Source organism: Athene noctua, chromosome 6 (genome assembly GCF_965140245.1).
Source record: "Athene noctua chromosome 6, bAthNoc1.hap1.1, whole genome shotgun sequence".
Lineage (NCBI taxonomy): Eukaryota > Metazoa > Chordata > Aves > Strigiformes > Strigidae > Athene > Athene noctua.
The window spans coordinates 11,630,004-11,648,148 of record NC_134042.1 but is presented as its reverse complement, the minus strand read 5'-3'; the positions used below and the strand labels follow the sequence as shown (position 1 = coordinate 11,648,148).

The 18,145-nt window shown below is 40.0% G+C and overlaps 1 protein-coding gene across 3 annotated transcripts in view; it reads right to left on the bottom strand.

The window, feature by feature from the left end:
* Positions 1 to 1,367: 1,367 nt before the first annotated feature.
* MGA (MAX dimerization protein MGA) overlaps positions 1,368 to 18,145 on the bottom strand; it is a 62,417-nt gene continuing 45,639 nt past the window's right edge. For all 3 annotated transcript variants that reach the window (XM_074909565.1, XM_074909567.1, XM_074909566.1), the window contains 8 exons: positions 12,829 to 12,953; positions 11,388 to 11,439; positions 9,518 to 9,703; positions 8,696 to 8,807; positions 6,891 to 7,121; positions 5,650 to 5,826; positions 5,101 to 5,253; positions 1,368 to 4,060 (listed from right to left, as the gene is read on the bottom strand). In XM_074909565.1, the coding sequence (XP_074765666.1) occupies positions 2,757 to 4,060; positions 5,101 to 5,253; positions 5,650 to 5,826; positions 6,891 to 7,121; positions 8,696 to 8,807; positions 9,518 to 9,703; positions 11,388 to 11,439; positions 12,829 to 12,953 (2,340 nt within the window). In that variant the 3' untranslated portion in view covers positions 1,368 to 2,756. The remainder of the gene's footprint in view (positions 4,061 to 5,100; positions 5,254 to 5,649; positions 5,827 to 6,890; positions 7,122 to 8,695; positions 8,808 to 9,517; positions 9,704 to 11,387; positions 11,440 to 12,828; positions 12,954 to 18,145) is intronic.

Genomic DNA, 18,145 nt, shown 5'->3' with positions numbered 1-18,145 from the left:
TTTCCATTACATGTCCTATGCTTGCATTATTGCCTCAAAAGACAGCATATAAAATTTCTAAAAGGTTTTGTTCCAACCAATGGGAGCTTGAGGGAAGAGCGGAATAAATAAATAATTTTTTTAAAAAAGAGTCAGCATTTAAATTCATGGTAAAATATTAAGCTGTGGGCATGAGACAGTGGAACAAGGAGAGCAAAAACTAAGAGCATTTCAAACATGCTTTGTTGCCTGGTAGAGCCCATCATAGATCCTTCTCAGAACTGCACCAACTAGCATTTTTTGCAGCCAAATTTGGGGTCTGATCTTAGTTAATTTACTAACCATGTTCAGGAACCCCAAATTTTTGCTGTCATCTTCACATAGTACATTTTTATTGCAGTAAAATTCCTTACTGCCCAGTGCCAAACAGCAAATGCATCCAGGCATTTTCCATTACCTTGTTAATGGACAAAACATCCTCAGAAGTACAGCATTTCTTTTAGATAATATCCGAATGGTTTTCATGTTACAGCTTTCTCTGTCCCACAGCAGTGTGCAAAGCACACATACTTCAGGTATGATGAGCACACAACTCTAATTCATATGAAGACATTTAGAACCATAAAATGATGAGGTGCAGAAAGAAAGGTCAGTGATTAGGGATTTGAAAGGAGTCACAGCACAGTTCTGGTTGTTGTTCCACACACAGGAAGAATGAAATCTACTGGCGAAACAAACTGCCACAGTTAACAAAAGAAGCAACTTCAGCCTATTAGAAATGCTCAGAAGCAGATTCCCAGGTAAATAAATTTAAGTCTGATGTAGCGCTACTAAACTAATTCAGTTACTCCACATTTCCACTGTTTTAAAATAATAATAAACAACATACATCTAAATACTTATGCATATTGTAAATTCCCTTTTCTAAGGCATTCAGTGACAACTGTAAGACCCCGCATGGCTCTCCTGCTGACCTCTCTTTTCCAAATCACGAATACAGGACTTGTCCTAGGCGCAGATCCAGAAGCTGCAGCTTGCTGAACAGAGTGAACGGTTGCACTGTGTACAAACACTGCTCCCTAACTGTGGAAGAACATCACTCAACACCTGCACAACCGCTGTGCTGGAAAGATGAAATTCCTGCATTACTGCATCACCAAAGATGGGGAATTTCGGGGCGGGGTGAAATCCCAGCTGCTGTTGCTGGAACAGTAAGACGGGATTAAATTCCTAAACATAAAGCAAAATGCACCATCCAATTCTGCATAATTTTCATGGCAACATTTTTCATCTTTTTGGAGCAGTTAAGAAGCCCCTCAAGCGCACCATAACTCATGTTTACAAACTCGATAGGAAAAGATTGTGTATACACTCATTAACAAATCATCTCTCCTAGGCTGAAAATTTAATCTGTCAAGAAAACTATGAAAACAAAAACTGTGTACAAAAATATAAATATCTTTACAGCCTGCAGGCCCTTCACATCCAACAGCTGAACAGTGAAGAGTATCTACAGGTTTATTGAGTAAGCAGTGGCAGAGAAGAATAAAAAATACATCTTGTGATTCAATACTGCCCTATTTCCCTGGTAATGAGCATTTTTGTTGACTTTTTTTTGCTATACACAGCTTGTGCAAATGCAGTGAGAAACCTCTGAGTACCTTTCCTGAATTTATAAAGAAATCAAAGGTTTGGAAAGATATACACATATTTTCATATATACATTCACATATACACCTTGCTCATTTATGCTAGGCTACAACAGTCCTGAAAGCTTTCTGAATTTTTATGAAGCAACACTTCCTATTAACATTCCTAGCCACCAAATACATCTTAAAGAATGACAAGAGGGAGAAAACAAGAACTGGGAAAACACTCAAGCTACTTCGGCAATGTATTTTAAGACATAGCTATAGGGTGCCCAAATTTCTTTCTACTCTCTGTAATTTTTCCCTCCAGATGCCCTAAGCATCAGAGGAGGGAGTATATTTGTATAGGGGCAGGAGGCGAAAGTGAGGGTTCTCATTTAGTAGTTTTATTAAAATTAACATACTGTCCTACTCCTAATTACACTGGGAAATATAATTTTCTTCCCCATGTAGTGAGAACTACAGATGTTTATTAATTTAACCTGTGCATAAACTCCTAAAAAGAGTCTGCGAGAGAACTATCTAGCACCAAAGAACAAAAACTTTTCATGTCAGCCCTCTGCACAGTCTCAGATTTCCCTTCTGCTGCTCTAGGTAACAAGTTTGAGAGGAACCGCAATCTCATTTCTGCACATTCAGTCTATTCCGCAAACACTAAAACCAGCAAATGTGAACAATCCCATTTCTGCATAGATAATTTGCCTGGTACAAAAACAAGTAATCCCGATTTTTTTCCCCCAACAAGACAGCTGCCTCCTTACTGGGGGTGAGGGGTGGGAAATCAAATCTCTTTCAATAGCCTAGATTTCTCAGTCCTTTGACAAACTCTTTCTGTGAAGGACCCCATTTTGGAAGGATACCATGTGCCCAGCAATGGTTATTGATCATCTTCCTCGATTTGTGAAGGGGAAGGAGAACACCCAGAATACAACAGTGAGGTAAAAATATGTCAACGTGCTTAAAGTTTCATAGCACTTATTTCTCAATTTGGGGCCTGCCCTCAGACAAACAAGAGTGCTGATGCCATACAGAAAACAAGTGTTGCAGACGAGGGAGGTTGCTGAACCCCAACACTGGTTCACGCTGCTCCAGATCTCCATTCCAGTCTCTGTTAAAAAATATATGCATTTATTTGCCTGCTGAATTTGAAGGCAAGGTCCCAGTAGTATTCAACTTCATAACCACAGGTGCTAAAGTGGGCATCACTTTGTTATCCTGTCCTTCCTGAACAGTTGCAGGTAATGAAGTTTTTACCCCACTGGGCGCCAGTTTTGCAACAACCGGTGCCAATAAGGGCATCACTTTATTACTGCTCTGCCCTTCTGAGTCTGCTGGCAGACTTGCCACTTTCAAGCCAAGCGGTGCCAGCTTGGGCATGGGCCTCCACAAAGTGTCAGCATTACTAGCTTCTGGATTCGTTTTCATCTGCAAAACCGGCGGGGTCACACCAGTGGTCTCTGCCAAGGTTGTTACGGTTTTGCCATTCCCACCACTGGTTACAGACAAATTGTGAAGTGGATCCTTCATTTCAGCACCTATTACTATCTTTAAAACATCTCCTTCAGATGAAGGCTCCCCAGAGTTCTTGTCACCATCAGCAAGGTCATCATCTTCCAGGTGCAGCAGTAGAGGGCTTATAGAGCCACTGCCCTCTGGAACTTCAGAAAGGTCCTTAAAACTGCCTCCCAAATGGCCAAACTGGAAGGAGGACCCATCTGCAGTGGTGAGATCACTGGCTGTTCCCCGACGACCTTCTGCCCCTTCACGAGAGAAATCCGAGTTGAGCGTGCTGGGCAGCTCTGACATGGCTGAAGCATCATCGTTCAGCTGCTGGTTGAGGAAGGCGATCTCATTGAGCAGCGACGTGAGGGTTTCATCGGTGTCATCGCTGTCCTCGATGCTGCTCAGTAACTCACTCGCGTCCAGTTCTGCTTCCTCCATTGCGGATGCTACTTTCCTCAATTCCATTTCTATCCTGGAATCTTTAATCTGCAGCTTGCGGAATGGCAGTTCTTTAGATTTTAATCTTTCCCCTCCGGGATCACTGACTGTCCTCCTAGCTTGGCTGCCTACAAACTCACCAATGCAGAGCTTTTTGCTAAAGGACTCTGGAGGTTCCTTTGTACACGCCACATTCCGGAGCTGTGGAAAGCCATCTTTATTTTCAAAGAAAACTTTTGCAGGACCTGTGGTATTTCTTCCATCTCTGCCACTGTCTCCAGGACATGGTTTGCCTTTTTCTTCTGGAAGGATGCTATTGCTCTTCCTACTTTCAAGGGGTGCTACAACCAAGGACTTCTCAGAAGCCTGAGTACCTGCAGCTGCTGTCACATTAGAGTTTTTGTTTCTGTTCGGGTTTAGACTCACACTTCCCTCAGCAGCCAGTGATGTTACATTAACAATCTTTGGCATCATGAATGAATCTTCACTTTCTGCAAAACCAAACAAAGCAGCATCCATGAGGATCCATACTAACTGTAAGATAATTCCTAATTAAACATAATTTGCTCACTTTCAGATAGTCCTCAATTAAGCTGCTATTCACAATTTACACTGCTTACACAGTTTTGGTCAAGTTATTAAAAGACTAATGGCTTAACTTTTAACTTGTAGAACAAGAGCAAGCTCCACATCTATAATCCCAGAAGCACTTGCCCAGTGCCTTCCTTCAGCAGCCTGGCACAAATGCAAGTAACTGTAACGCTGACAACTGTGATGGTGATGCACAAGGAAAACAGAATGACAATTTTCTCCCTTACTGTTCTTTCAGGGTTTACTCTTAAGCTCACATTTTGCAATCCTGGTTTTGTGCACAATACTACAGAGGTATTTCAGGGAATACACGATTACTTTTTGCCTCCAAGCAGCTTCCTGGTTATTTATAGCCCTCAGATATTTCCCAGCCCCAAATCCAAAGTGAACTTTCCTTTTTCATTATGACCAAATGACTACGATGAAGCAGAAAGCGAACGGCTTGCTTTTAACACAACAGATGGCCAGCAGCACGCTCTTGGCAGGAACCACCCCATGCCTAGACCCAATGTACAGCACTTGGTCTTGAAAAAGCATCTCTCCAACAGGCAGCAGAGCTGGTGGGGTATGTAAAGGGCTTGTGCCAGAGTAAGAGCCTAGATGTAAGAGGCAAAGATTTTCAACAGCCCCACCACAGCTTTGCACTGCGGCTTCCCCAGTAGGACACATTACACCACAGACACATTCGAGTCCTCACTTACTCTGATTTTGCTAAGGGCCAGGAGGCTCAGTGAGGTGAAGGGAAGTTAAAAAGCTATCATCTATAATACCTTAGAGGCCCCTCTAAACTGTTCAAAACATGTAATAGTAATTTTCTTTGAATACCCAGACAATAATACTTCTCATTACTTCCTAGTGAGAAAACAATTTACCTTCATTTTTGCAAGGATAATGTTCCCTGCATGCAAGCAAAAAGATCCATAAAAACCAAAGAGCCTACCTGGATGGGGCTCTGTAGCTGATACTACTGTTGAGGGCAGCAGGTTTCCAGCAACAGCTGACAGCGTAATGGGAATGGTAGAGTTAGTCAGGATTCCTTTTACTTGGACAGGAACCGTTGATCCTGGCAGCTGAATCATCACAGAAGCAATACCTTATCCAAGAAAAGGGGGAAGGTAGAAACAAGTCTTTCAGATACTCAGTTAAGCCCAGAAAATAGGAGTATTGCACTTCTAGGCAAGACTTTACACTGTAATACCACCTGAAAGTGTTAAAAAATAGAAATATAGATTGGTTAGGTGATTAAGAAATCTTCCCTGTTTCCCTAATTTGGGAACAACAAAAATTTAACAGTTTGTACTTAGCTGCTGATAAACTGAAATAATTATATCAAATCTCCCTTACCACAGTCGGGTTATACCTCAGTTGGTTAAGTTGTAAAAAAAAACCCCCAACAAATTAAAGCAAAAGTCAAATAACACATTACTTTGTAAACTGCTATGCACATCTATGAACAGCATTTCATTACCGTGTTCTCACATGATCATACCTGGTTGTGCTGTCATGGTGGTACTGACAGTTCGAGGCTTTAATTCAGCTTGCAAGAGTGTGGAAGGAACAGCTGTGACCTGCCCTGGTACCAGCGGGCTCTTCAGTGTAAGCACCTGCCCCTGCGGAGTCATCACTAGGCTCGCAGCAGTTAGTGTGAGAGAGGATGAGGTGTCCTCTGTAAAAAAGGAAATATGTAAATCACTAATTTATTCTGGCACAGCTCCCTTGATGGCAAATGATATCCTGCAAAAGGAACTCCAGCTAGAAGGTTTACAAGCACTAGATGAGAAAGCTGCTACAGAAGCTGCCCAGGCTCCAGGAACCTCACCTACACAGCCAGAGCCAGTCTGCTCTTTGTGCAGTGTAACAGCCCTAACTCTCCAGAGCAGCATCCTCATCAAGTATCAGAGCAGTCCTGCTGAAATTACAAAGAGGACTTGTTCAGTCCAAAGAAAGGAAGAAAGCAAATTCTTTTACCACATCCAAATTCTGACGCCAACCTTCCCCAGGACTGGACAAAAATGAGGCTTGGGAAACCAGAATGATCGTTTGTTTATAAAAGCCCAAGACCACTTCGAGTAAGGTCTATTATTCCCAAAATAAGAAACATCATCAGATCCTTAGAGTGGTACTAACACAAAAGTTTGTATTTCTGCCACTCTTTCGTTCCTTCCTACATTTATGGTATGAAAGTCTCCATCAACGCTGAATACTTCTCCACAAACACCGAATACTTGTCCACAAGTTCTCAGCTCCAAAAAAATTCTCAAGTGTCTCACAATTCTATTATTTAATTTAAGAGTAAGTCTTCCACCACCTTGGTAGCTAGCTTGCTTGGGGAGGGATGTTTTAAAGACTGAATCTATTCCAGCAGCTCCAGTATTCTGGGGGTTGAGCTTCAGGTTTTGAGTCAGCAGAAATCACCTTTGACTCTCAGAAATTCCCACAGGATTGCAGTGAAACTCCATGAGACCAAAGGACAACTTAATAGGAATTTACGCCCCATCATTCTGAAACTCACAAGTCACGTTGATCTCAAGATCTCACTAGTGGTGGTCTCACCCTTCCTGAAAACAAGCTGTTCCCACACCTATCCGATGGACACTTCCTGGTCCTGTACTCCATTCTGCTTCAAGAACAAAGTTCCCTGCACAAGCTGGCGAGCCTTTTGCCCTCCTAGGGGTGCTGCTTCTATGTCCCTCTTCCTTTTATGTGAAACCTGCATCTATTTTAGCCCACCTGTAGCACGGACTCCTTTTCTGGCGAGTATCAGTGGCTTGCCTCTCCTATTTGTCATAGCCACTTGGGTCAGCTCTTTGGAGGGAGCAGAAGATCCTTCTTGTGTGCTAGCAGTCGAGGTTGCAACAGGTTCCTCTGGCTCAGCTTGTTTCTTCTTTTTTTGTGCTTCTACTGCTTTTTGTTTGGCATAAATATATTCTAGTTTCTTCAGGACAACCTCTTCTGTCTTCCCTACAGAAAAATTACCAGAGAGACAACCCATCTTTAAACTCTCTTTTCAAAACTAAAGAGCTGAAGACAGAGTTAAAAATCTATTGACACCATTCAACCACTATTAAATAGATAACCACCACCCCCACTAAGTAAACAGCATACCTAATAATAGAGGAAAGTAAGTACCTATTTATTCAAAAATATATTTTTTTTTCCCTTCAGAAACTTCCATATATTTTAGAATTTATCTACAACTTTGATGACCAGAAATCAGCTTGAACAATCACTCACTCTTGCTGAACAAGTACCATTTGGAAAATATCCACAGCTGTGAATAAAAACTCACATCTCTCCTAATTATAAAAGTATGACTAGAAGACAAAACGTTACATTTACCTGGTATTAAGTTTCTTGGACTAATGGACCCTGTTACTCAAACAACATTTAGAGGTAAACTCACATACAGTTAACCATTGACATGAACATTCTAACCTTGAACAAACACAAAGGTTTCATACATAATGTGTTTTCTGCAGATACACACAATTTAATATGATCAAAGTTGAAATAACTACATTGGCTTGTTTCTCGCTTAGTATTTATGTTACTACATCATGATCTATCTTTAATTAAGTCTATATTTAACTAACTCTCCTGAGAGAGGATCTTTTCCTCATCAGTTTTGAGGTACTTCAGTAGGAATGCGAAACATCGGAAAACTACTTTGTGAAGTTACTTGGTTTCATTCCCTGCCCATAAGACCTATCATACATTTCTGGGTTCGCTCCTCACTAAGATGAGGGTTCACTAAAACACTACTTTTTTTTTTTTTTTTTTTTTTTTTTAAACCAAGTACCTCAAATATACACGAACTGATTCACACAAATACACAAGATTTAAGTATCTCGCATTTCTAATTTACAGGTAGTGTCCTGGTTTTATTCCCAGACAGTAAGAAGATTACAAGAATAATTTCACATCTTGCTTGCTCATACACATTTTGGCACTGGCTGAACACGTCACAGCTTTCCTACACCTCCAAATGAGAGAGGACACAATAATTACAACACAGTTTTGTCCTGAAACACCCAGATGAGCAGCAACTCAGAATATGCTACAATTCTGTTCCATAGACAGCAGTGCTGCCTTCTAGACACTACAACCACTAGCCCTCAGGAAAGCAGCACAAGGATCATTATTTGCAAAGCTGACCAAAGTTGTCAGAGGTTTTGGTACTGATCAAAGGCAGCTGTGTATACCTGTGAAGCACTGAGCAGAAATGCTGTTTCAGGAAGTGACCAATGACAGAATGAAGTGACTTTTTTTTCCGCCCACTAATGCACAGGAACACACCCTGTGGCTTGCAACAGAGATCATTCTACATTTCCTTGAGGCATAAAGGGAAGCAAAAGCAGTTCTTAACAGCATGAGGAGTGTATCACTGAGTCAGAGCTTAACAGGTCTTAGTTTGGCGTCAAGAGTCTGAATTTTAGGTGAACTAGTGATCCACAGAGGATGACTCCCCTCACTCCCACTCTTAAAAGCCTTTTCTTTCATTATTCCAGCTAGTCTGTACCCAAAACCAGTCTCACCTGAAAGCGTGGATACTTTCCGAATCAAAACATCTTGTTTGCGTGTCAGTAAGTTCTTCTGTCCAATAAGTTTATCTGCCTGATCAGTCAGTCCTTGTATTTCTTCATAGGCCTTTAGAGAAGTATCAGGAAATCGATTTATAAACCAAGAATACACAAAATAATGAAGTATTTTCCCTGCCCAGAAACTTTTAGACATTTTCATTATCTTGAGAAATTAGAACTCAGAGGAAGCATACGAAGTACCATCTAATGCCAGCCTTCCCTACATGCAAGCTGAAATGTGATAAACATCTTGTTCGTCCTTCCTCCAAAGTTCAGCTATTTTAAAGAAAAAGATAAAAACAACTTTTATCCCACAATTTCAAGATACATCAGATAACCGTAATTATCTATCTTTGAGTTATGTTTTGTTTCCTGTCATTTATGTCTTTACAATTAAGTCTTTAATGTCAGTATAATGTTTAATTAAGTGCTACCTTCTCCAGCATTAAATAAAAAGCAAGTCTTCAAGTTATTATTTCAAAATTGCCTGATGAACACTGTAAAATGCTAAGGAATTAAGACATAACCTTCCATGGTTAAATTCACAAAGAATGCAACAAGGAGAGGGTTAATCTGAAAACTTGCGTCTGTGTCATCAAGATAAAGCTTTTAGGAATACAGATTCCTTCAGATATTGTTTTATTCTAGAGAGTCCTATAAAGGTGACAGAAGTTCTCTATTCACAGTATCACTGAGACTCACCCAGAGAGTTCATACTAGCTTAACTACTCTGTCCAGATTAAATGATTCTCCTCACTTAAGCTTCAAAATACTTACTTGCTTGAGAATGTAGGATTTGGAGACCTTGGGAAGGTTGTGTAAGCCCAGAGTTTTCTTCAGCTTTTCAAAGAGATCTCTCATTTCATTACGTCGCCGGCGTTCATTTGCCGTGTGTGTCTGGCGGTAATGAGCAAAGGCTTCTGCCTCAGTTTTCAGCCTCCTGTTCCGGAATTGACGCTTCAGCTGGAGAAGTAACCGTATTGACCAGTTTAAATAAAAAAGGTAATGTAACGGCAAACCATGTTCAAAAGCATGCCCGATTTACAAGGTTATTCTACAGACACCTGAAGATTTCATGTCATGCTATTCTGTTATTATGTCTTCATGAAAGTTCAGTGTCAGAAGCACACGCAATAAGCATGAAATGCTGACCAACAAAAAATGACCAACATAATCACATCAACCCTAAAGGAAAAGATCATGAGCAGTCCCTTCTATTCATAAGCTTCTATAGTTTGCAATACAAGACTACTTAAGTAAACCACAGGATTACAACAAAATCGCGCATGTTTGAGCCAATTTTTTTTGTTGTTTGCTTGTCAAAAAAGTTTACTAATGAATGAAACAATCACATGAAATATAGGACGCTTGAATTTTTCCCCAGAGTTAAACTAGTTTGATTTCTATTTTGTTTCATGGGTACATATGGGCTGGGGCCAAGAGACATTGTAGGTAAGAATGGGAAAGACGGCATTGGAACTTATCACCCCAGACATCTACCATGAAACAGAGAGTTTCAAAGACAGGCTCTGATTTTGAATTTGCTTATGTTTCCAAAAAGGTTGACAGACAATAAGCATAATATTTGAAAGTTTGCTATTTCATCATTACTCCTACAGGTTTTGTACAATTACACTATTTGTTTAATGATGAAGCAATACTTAAGAAATAGCATTAACACGTTTTTTACATCATTTTAGGTCTGCTCCGAACCCCAGTAAATCAGTGGAAAGACTCCTCAGGTCCAGTGATACTATTTCTGAGCATGCTGGCCTTCGGAGGAATCTGAAATACTGTCTCCTGAAACCTGGCTCTTGACTTCCATTTTGCCCTCAGAGGCAGACTGAGCACAGTAAGGCTGCAACTGCATCTGCGTTTGTGCTGGGCATTCGGTTCCTTTCAGGGAAGGGCCTCATGCCGTAACTTCAAGGGCAGAGAAGAATCCATGGAGAAGGCGAGGCAGGCAGAGCACCCTGGAACCCCTCTCCATCTCAGGCAAGATCACACATACCAGTCTGCTCTCATGTACAAGACATACGCCAGGCTCACACCCCGCCCCAAAGCCCCACCCCACCCCTGCAGGCAGCTCTAGATCTGACATCAAGAACAGCACAGATAGTTATCATGGACAGTTAGTGAAACTGGCTTCAAAGCCACCCCAAAATACAGTATAAGCTTCAGAAGGATTGCAGTAAGTTTTGGTTTGAAAGGCTTCTGTGTTATCTTTAACTTGCCTAAATATGCATTATTTAAACTATTGTTTTCAGAAATCCTTCGCCCAGTGCTATGCCTATATAATCCTACACAGTCTTCCTCAGTGTATGAAAATGTTTCTCAGTTGTTCATTATTTTATGTTGTTGTAAAAAATACTTATGCCAAGAACACAAAACCTAAGCAAATGTGCCAGTAAGAGGCAGATATTCCTTCCATACATAGTCAAATCTGAAACCCACTGATGCCTGTAGCAGTCCTTTAATGAGATTTGGACTGAGCCCCGTTCCCCGCTATATACACAGTTGGTTTCTTGCATTTAATCATAAATATATGAAAGGTAGATAAATCGCATTAAGAGTTGCACTTGAGATGAAAGTTTATCTTTAAAATGGAGGTGTGATACCAAAAGGAAAGAGGAGAGCAAACATATACCTTCGTAGATTTTTCTGATAATTTTTCATCCGAAGAATTACGAGCATGGTATCTGGAAGAAAGGTAAAAAGTTTTTCCCAACACTACTCATCTCATGCACTCTATCCTCATTAACGACATTCCAACAGCCTAGAACTGCTCATTTTTATCCGTGAAATTAACTCTTCCTTGTAAAACTACATGAAAGTAGGATACTATTGAGCTTTCCAAAGAAAGTGAACTCTATCTCCAATGCCATCATCTTGGAAAAATTTGAGCTGTTCTGTAAGCTGTAGAATTAACCCACAGTGTAAAAGAAACTATTTCACTATATACCAAAGAGAATAAATTCAGCCTGTGACCGTTAGCTGCAGAAAGTATTTTTTTAAAATTACATTTTGGTTCTTTTTTTAAAAAGCACAGATTAAATACAGATGGCAGAGCAACCCCTCCCCCACCAAGAACCACCAACCAAAATCCTCACATTTATTACTATCCTGATATATAATAACAGCTTCCTTGTCTCTCAGGAGCTTCAAGAAAACAAAGAACAATACACATTTGAAAGAATTATTTTTTACAAAACATTCCACCTATTTTTCTCTCTCACTGAAAGACCTTCACAATTTACAGCAAAGTCACCATATAAGGATAAAAGTTGAGCTGTATCTCTGAAGGAAAATAAATAAATAAATTTGGAACTATCTGGGAAGTATACAATATTGCCAAACAGATTTTTCAAAGTTTCTGAAAAAAAATATCTTTAAACAAAAACAACTAAGGATGCAAGGTCCATATTACTTTGTTTGGTGCAACTGAGAAATAGCTATGACCATCTTTAACTACCTCAAGTAAGCCATGTTTTTACTTTGCATTTTGTCATTATAAATTCAAGGGCAGCAACAAAAACAAGCAAACAAATATATCAGAACAATTAAAAAAAAAAAAAAAAAAAAAAAAAAAGGCCAAGCTATCCAACCATGGCAGGCTATATGTAAATAAGAAAATACTTTCTTCACTGGGGCAATGGTCCCAAAGCCAAAGCTCTCATTTACAGGATCAGGGATATCAGGGATTAAGCCAATGACTGCTCCTGCCTAAAAATAACAAGTCCACCAGCAAGAATAAACAAAGCTTGCAAAATTATATTTAAAACAAAGATGACCCTGCTCATACTCAGCTTGCAGGAAGGGAGGCGATTCACTAATAATAATTTTATAAGATATTTATCCCCATAAACAAATTAATTAGAGGGGAGAGGAAAAAAAGGCTAAGGAACCTCAAAATCTACTTAGCTCTGACAGCCCCGTCCTCGCAGACACTGGAAGCACCAGTGCTCAGGAAGACCTGACACAAGCCTTGCTTTATCTTACCATCACATTAAACCTGTTGTTTAATGGTTTCATTCAACGCCAGCTCATCAGTAAAACACAAATCTGTAGTGCTCTCCAAGGATGCTTACTTCTGTTTGGAAGGTTGGATATTAGCAGCTGTGGCCTTCAGACGGGCAATGTTAATCTTCTCTGAAAGCTCCTCCACGGTCTCAATGTCCACCTGCTCGTCATCCTCACTGTATGCACACGCATCCTGGAACAGTTTTTGTTTTGTTTTTTAAAATGAGTATCTACTTAGCAATAGAGCTCAGGCCAAAACAGTTTCACTTGTCTCAAAAGAGATTACATTACAACATTAAGAACCATTAAAGAATCAACATCTCCGGCTACACTGGCCAATAAACAGTGCTAAGCAGGTGGTTATTTTAACTGTCACCTCTAGGAATTCCTCCCACTAGCAACTCAGCAAAATTAATTTTGGTAAGGGCAAAGCCCACCTCTGTCATTTATGCATTTACTATGGCTGAAATAAAAAATTATCACAGGGCAGAGCTTTCCTGCCTCCATTTTCAAATAAGATTAAACTGCCTTTACAACCTACTACTGTAGACTCTTGCTAATTAGCATTTTTTGGACATGAGTTGAGATAGTTATCATCTTGGTAATGGTCTCTCACACCTAAGACAGCAACAGTCAGAACATCATACAACCAGGCTTCTTTGTAAATAATGTACAGTACGCTGCTTACATGATGAAGAGTATGATTTTGGCTCTTCCAAAACGCTGCCCAATAATTATTTTAAATATTTATGATATTTTGAAGAGTACTTTTTATCCATGACTGCCTAACCAACAAAACTTGCTACCATCTGTGAAGACAGAGATAGAGAACAACTGCAGTGCTGTAGCAACTACAACAGTTAAATATCAATTTTGTGGCCATTTGTAGTATCAGGTGATTCTCCACCCCACCCCCTCGCCCCCAACAAAACAAGCCTTATTCAACGTATTCAATGTAAATTTTTTGTATTACAGTTTTTACTGAAGTGTTTTGTATTATAGTCTTTGGTTTGCTTACAAAATGCAGTACTCTTTCTTCTCCTTAAGTAAAAAAATGTAATTATACTTCCTTACTGTACTGTTTAACCCAGTTCCCTGAACTAATCCAATCTTGCCTTCCCTTCCTATTCTTCTCTTCTGTCTTTCCTTCATTTTCTTTGTCCTTTTCCACAAGCTGCAATCTCTTCCTTCTCTTAACTGAATACTTACCTGAAATTGATGCAAACAGTTAATCACAAAAAACGCTACGTGCAGAACAGGGAAAAAAAAAAGGCAATGTGCAATACTGGATCAGCAAGTGACCTCCAATAAATGCTTTTCACGGTACTGATTATTTAAAGTTATCTGCAACTCACACTGCTGTTTTAAGAAACTCTGATTAAAAAGGAGAAAATGTTGCACTCAGCTGACCACAAATTAGACTATATACAGCACTATAATGAAAACAAACAAGAGCAGCCTAAATTACCACACGAGCATAACTAACAAGTGGTTAAGGACACACATTTCTAATCATCAGTCATGAACATTACACCTGTGAAATTTACAGCTATGTTAGCTTAAATGGACTCAATTTATAACCAGACAGGAAATCTTAGCTGATAATTTCCTTTTTGACAGAGAAACAGGATATCTAATAACCTAATGTTTGATACAGTACCTTTTCTAAATGAAAAAAGAAGTAAAAACACAACTCTGGAACCCACAACTCACAGCAGAGCCATGTAAAATTCAAAGAACATCAAAATTGCTACCGTAATTACTGATACCACAGAGTAACTAACCACCACTGTGAATCATGCTGTCACATAAAATTATCAGTATTTTTTAAACTTTGGGTAATACATCATCTCCCATGGCTGTGTGATCAAGGCTACACAAAACTGAAAACAGAATCAATATTAAAATCTCAGCAAGTTTGCTCACCTTTAATGAAGGCTACACTGGGGATATAACCTTTCAAAGCATAGCAATGCATACTTTGCAGCAACGTAGGCTTTTGTAAAGTGCAGACTGAGTGTGTATGCATGTGCATATATATATATATGGAATAGGACATATATATGTATAAAAAAGTGTGAATATTATACGTATATTTTAGTGTCTACATACGCACAGACATGTACGCAACACTGTCTGTAGAATCGTCCAGTCTTTTAAGAATGAAACCATGCAGCATCCTCCTCCCCCCCCCTCCATAAAACCACTCTCAAATCTTCCCAAGTCTTCCATAACCTTCCGTTCACATCATGAGGGGACCTACAAAGTGTTGGTAGTATTCTGTCTAGAAAGAGGTACAAACTTCTACTCACTGGCAGAGAAGCTTACACCTCTTCATGTACTATGAAGTATTGAGATATTACTGCTGAAACTAAGAAAAGTGATGCTCAAGTTTTCAAGATATAGCTGCTAGATCCAAATAGAAAAGCATCTGTACTTCTGCAAGTTGCTACGCACACTCACATGCTACCTACTACCTATGCTTGTAAAGACATCTTTTGAAAGAGAAAAGCAAGGAGAGTGATCTTAGATGAGAAATTACTAGCCTTAGAGAACAATCTCTTTCAAAGATATCTGTAACCCACTGTCCTGGTTTCAGCTGTAATGAAGTTTATATTTTCCTCCTAGTAGCCAGTATAGTGCTGTGGTTTTGATTTTGGATGAGAATAATGATGATAACACATCCATTTTTCAGTTGTTGCTAAGCAGCATTTATACTAAGACAAAGACTCTTCAGTTTCTCATACTGCCCTGCCAGCAGAGGTTAGGAGGGGACACAGCCAGGACAGCTGACCCAAACCAAAGGGGTATTCCATGCCATATGACATCATGCCCAGTATATGAACTGGGGGAGTTGTCTGGGGGACACCACGGCTCAGGGATTGGCTGAGTGTTGGTCAGCAGGTGGTGAGTAACTGTACTGTGCATCACTTGTTCTGTATATTCTATTATTCTTTTCCCTTCCTTTTCTGTCCTATTAAACTGCCCCCCCAATTCTGTCCCACATCTCACTGGGGGCCAAGGAGGAGTGATCAAGCAGCTGCGTGGTGTGCCAGCTGGGGTTAAACCACAACCCACGTGCTGACTTTAATGACACCCTTCTCTGCCCAGGGCAGCAGCTCTGATCTCTGGTGAGTTCTGTATTTGGAAAGAGATAAACAAGTTATTTTGCTGCTACTAACTTCAGGGGTTTCTTGCAGCTTTCCTTGAGAGCAGCTATGAATCTGTGTTATGCCATGACAGCTCTTGTTATGTGTATAAGGAGCAGCATGAAAGTAAAACAAATTTGCATCTGACTTTGTATGGTACTGGCAGGAACTTGCAGAAGTACTTTCTCTCTGTGCATGAAAGCTCATAAAACGCTTATTTGTTCCATCTTGTAAAATATTCTCCCACAAAGCAAGACTCATTAGCACTGGGACCAAGTAGAGCACAGAGAAAATGAACTGTCTTTACCAAGGAAGCAGTGCATCATTTTGAACTTGACAGGCTGGTCAGGAGCTCCATGTTACCACTACTCCCCAGGACAGCAAGAGAAAGAAAGTCAAGAGACACCAACTCCCTGGGACCTTGGTGAGGTCCCACCAAATACTGCTTGGAATCTAGATGCAGAACACATATGCAGGGGCTACCAAAACCGTGACCAAGTGAAGACTACAATGCACTTCAGCATAAGTATTTCAACAACTTCTAAATGCTGTCTGAACAGTATGCAGCTTTGGTTTTGCTCTATATGCTTACAGAAACTTAAGAAATCTAAGTTCTGCTGTATAAAATCTCACTTGAAGAATATCACTTATGCAAACAGACAGCAATTTTTCAACAGTTCTTTCTTCCTTCCTCACACTTGCTTTACCTGTTACAGACTTTGTCAAGATCATTTTAATGAACAGGAGCAACTTTCTGGATGCATTTTTTTTATCGTTATGTTCTCAAGACAGCAGACGCAGCCATGGTGCCTTCAAGTCAATTCTGTTGCTTCCCCACTGCAAAGCAGACACTGACCTATTTGCACAAGGTCACAGAAAGGCAGGAAAATCAAAAACACAACTGAAGATTTCCAAATTCTCCAGAAGTCCTTAATTGCTATGCTGTGGTTCAGAGAGTCAACTAGGGGATGTACTAGAGGACCCAGAGTGCTGAAATTCCAAGAATTCCTCAGCTGACAAGAACACAAACTTGAATCTGAAATTCAAGTCTATTAACTGATAACAGAGGAGGGAAGGGAAAGCAAAATAAAAGTTGGAAGGTATCAAAACTGCACCGTCTCTCCAGACACAGACCTTCTGTTGAGCTACAACAGGTGATGTAAACATGTAGCATAACTGCTTCCACAGGCTTTTTTTAACCCTCCCCAGGGCCTGACAAGAGAAGGAAAAGCATTATAAAGCTAGAGGAAAAAAAACCCTGGTTGAACAAAAATTATTCAAACAAAGATACTATTTAAATAACATAACTACTGAAGAGATACATGCCGTTCTGTTAAAAGTATTACATGCGCAAGAGGTACAGCACTATATAATTTCAACAGGTCACGTTTTATGACAACACAGTTGTATTTCATTATACACAGAGCATTTCTCACTCTTGTCTGCTCTCCTGGGTCATCCATAAAGCCCCCCTGATGCTGACAGCTTCTGGTATTTTCTCTAGCATTTCCATTTTATACAGTATCATCGCTGTGATTCTACATGCAAGAGATGCATACTGGTTTTCTTCAGTGGGCAGGACTACTCTGTCTGAACTACATCTGGCATCACCACACTGCAGGGAAGGGGGACGTTGCGGGGTAGTTCAAAAGATGCTACAATCCAGAGTGAGGGGAAAAAACCACCAGGATATTAACTTGCTGTAGAAACACTATCATAGTAAAGGTTTTGAGTACTGACAAGTTACACCAGGCTAACCAAAGGGTTGATAGTAATTATCCAGCTAGAGCTTGGTGTTATCTACATGCTATTATACTAGAAAAATGGTATTCAAAACCTATATCATGGCATCTTTTTCATGAAAGGTTGGGGAAAATAAATAGAAGTAAAAAACTCTCCACTGCCTGCCAAGAACACATCTTTAAATTTACAAATCCTGAATGTGGACATATGTAAAGCAGAAAACATTACTTTTTTCATTTTTACATCTAACAACAAAGGGAAAAATGCTTCAGGCTGGTAAATCTTTCCTCTCTACCTGACTTCCTAACAACAGGAAAAAAATATCACAATTGTGAAGATCATGAGAATTAAGTCTGCCAGAGCTCTACCATAAGAACACCTATTCCTATGTAAGTACTGCCAATCCATCACAGGCTGAACCCTATTCACAGCCTAGCACTTCTTGTTGGGGTGCAAAACTATTAAAAAGCTTGTGGAAGCCCTACCTTTCTAG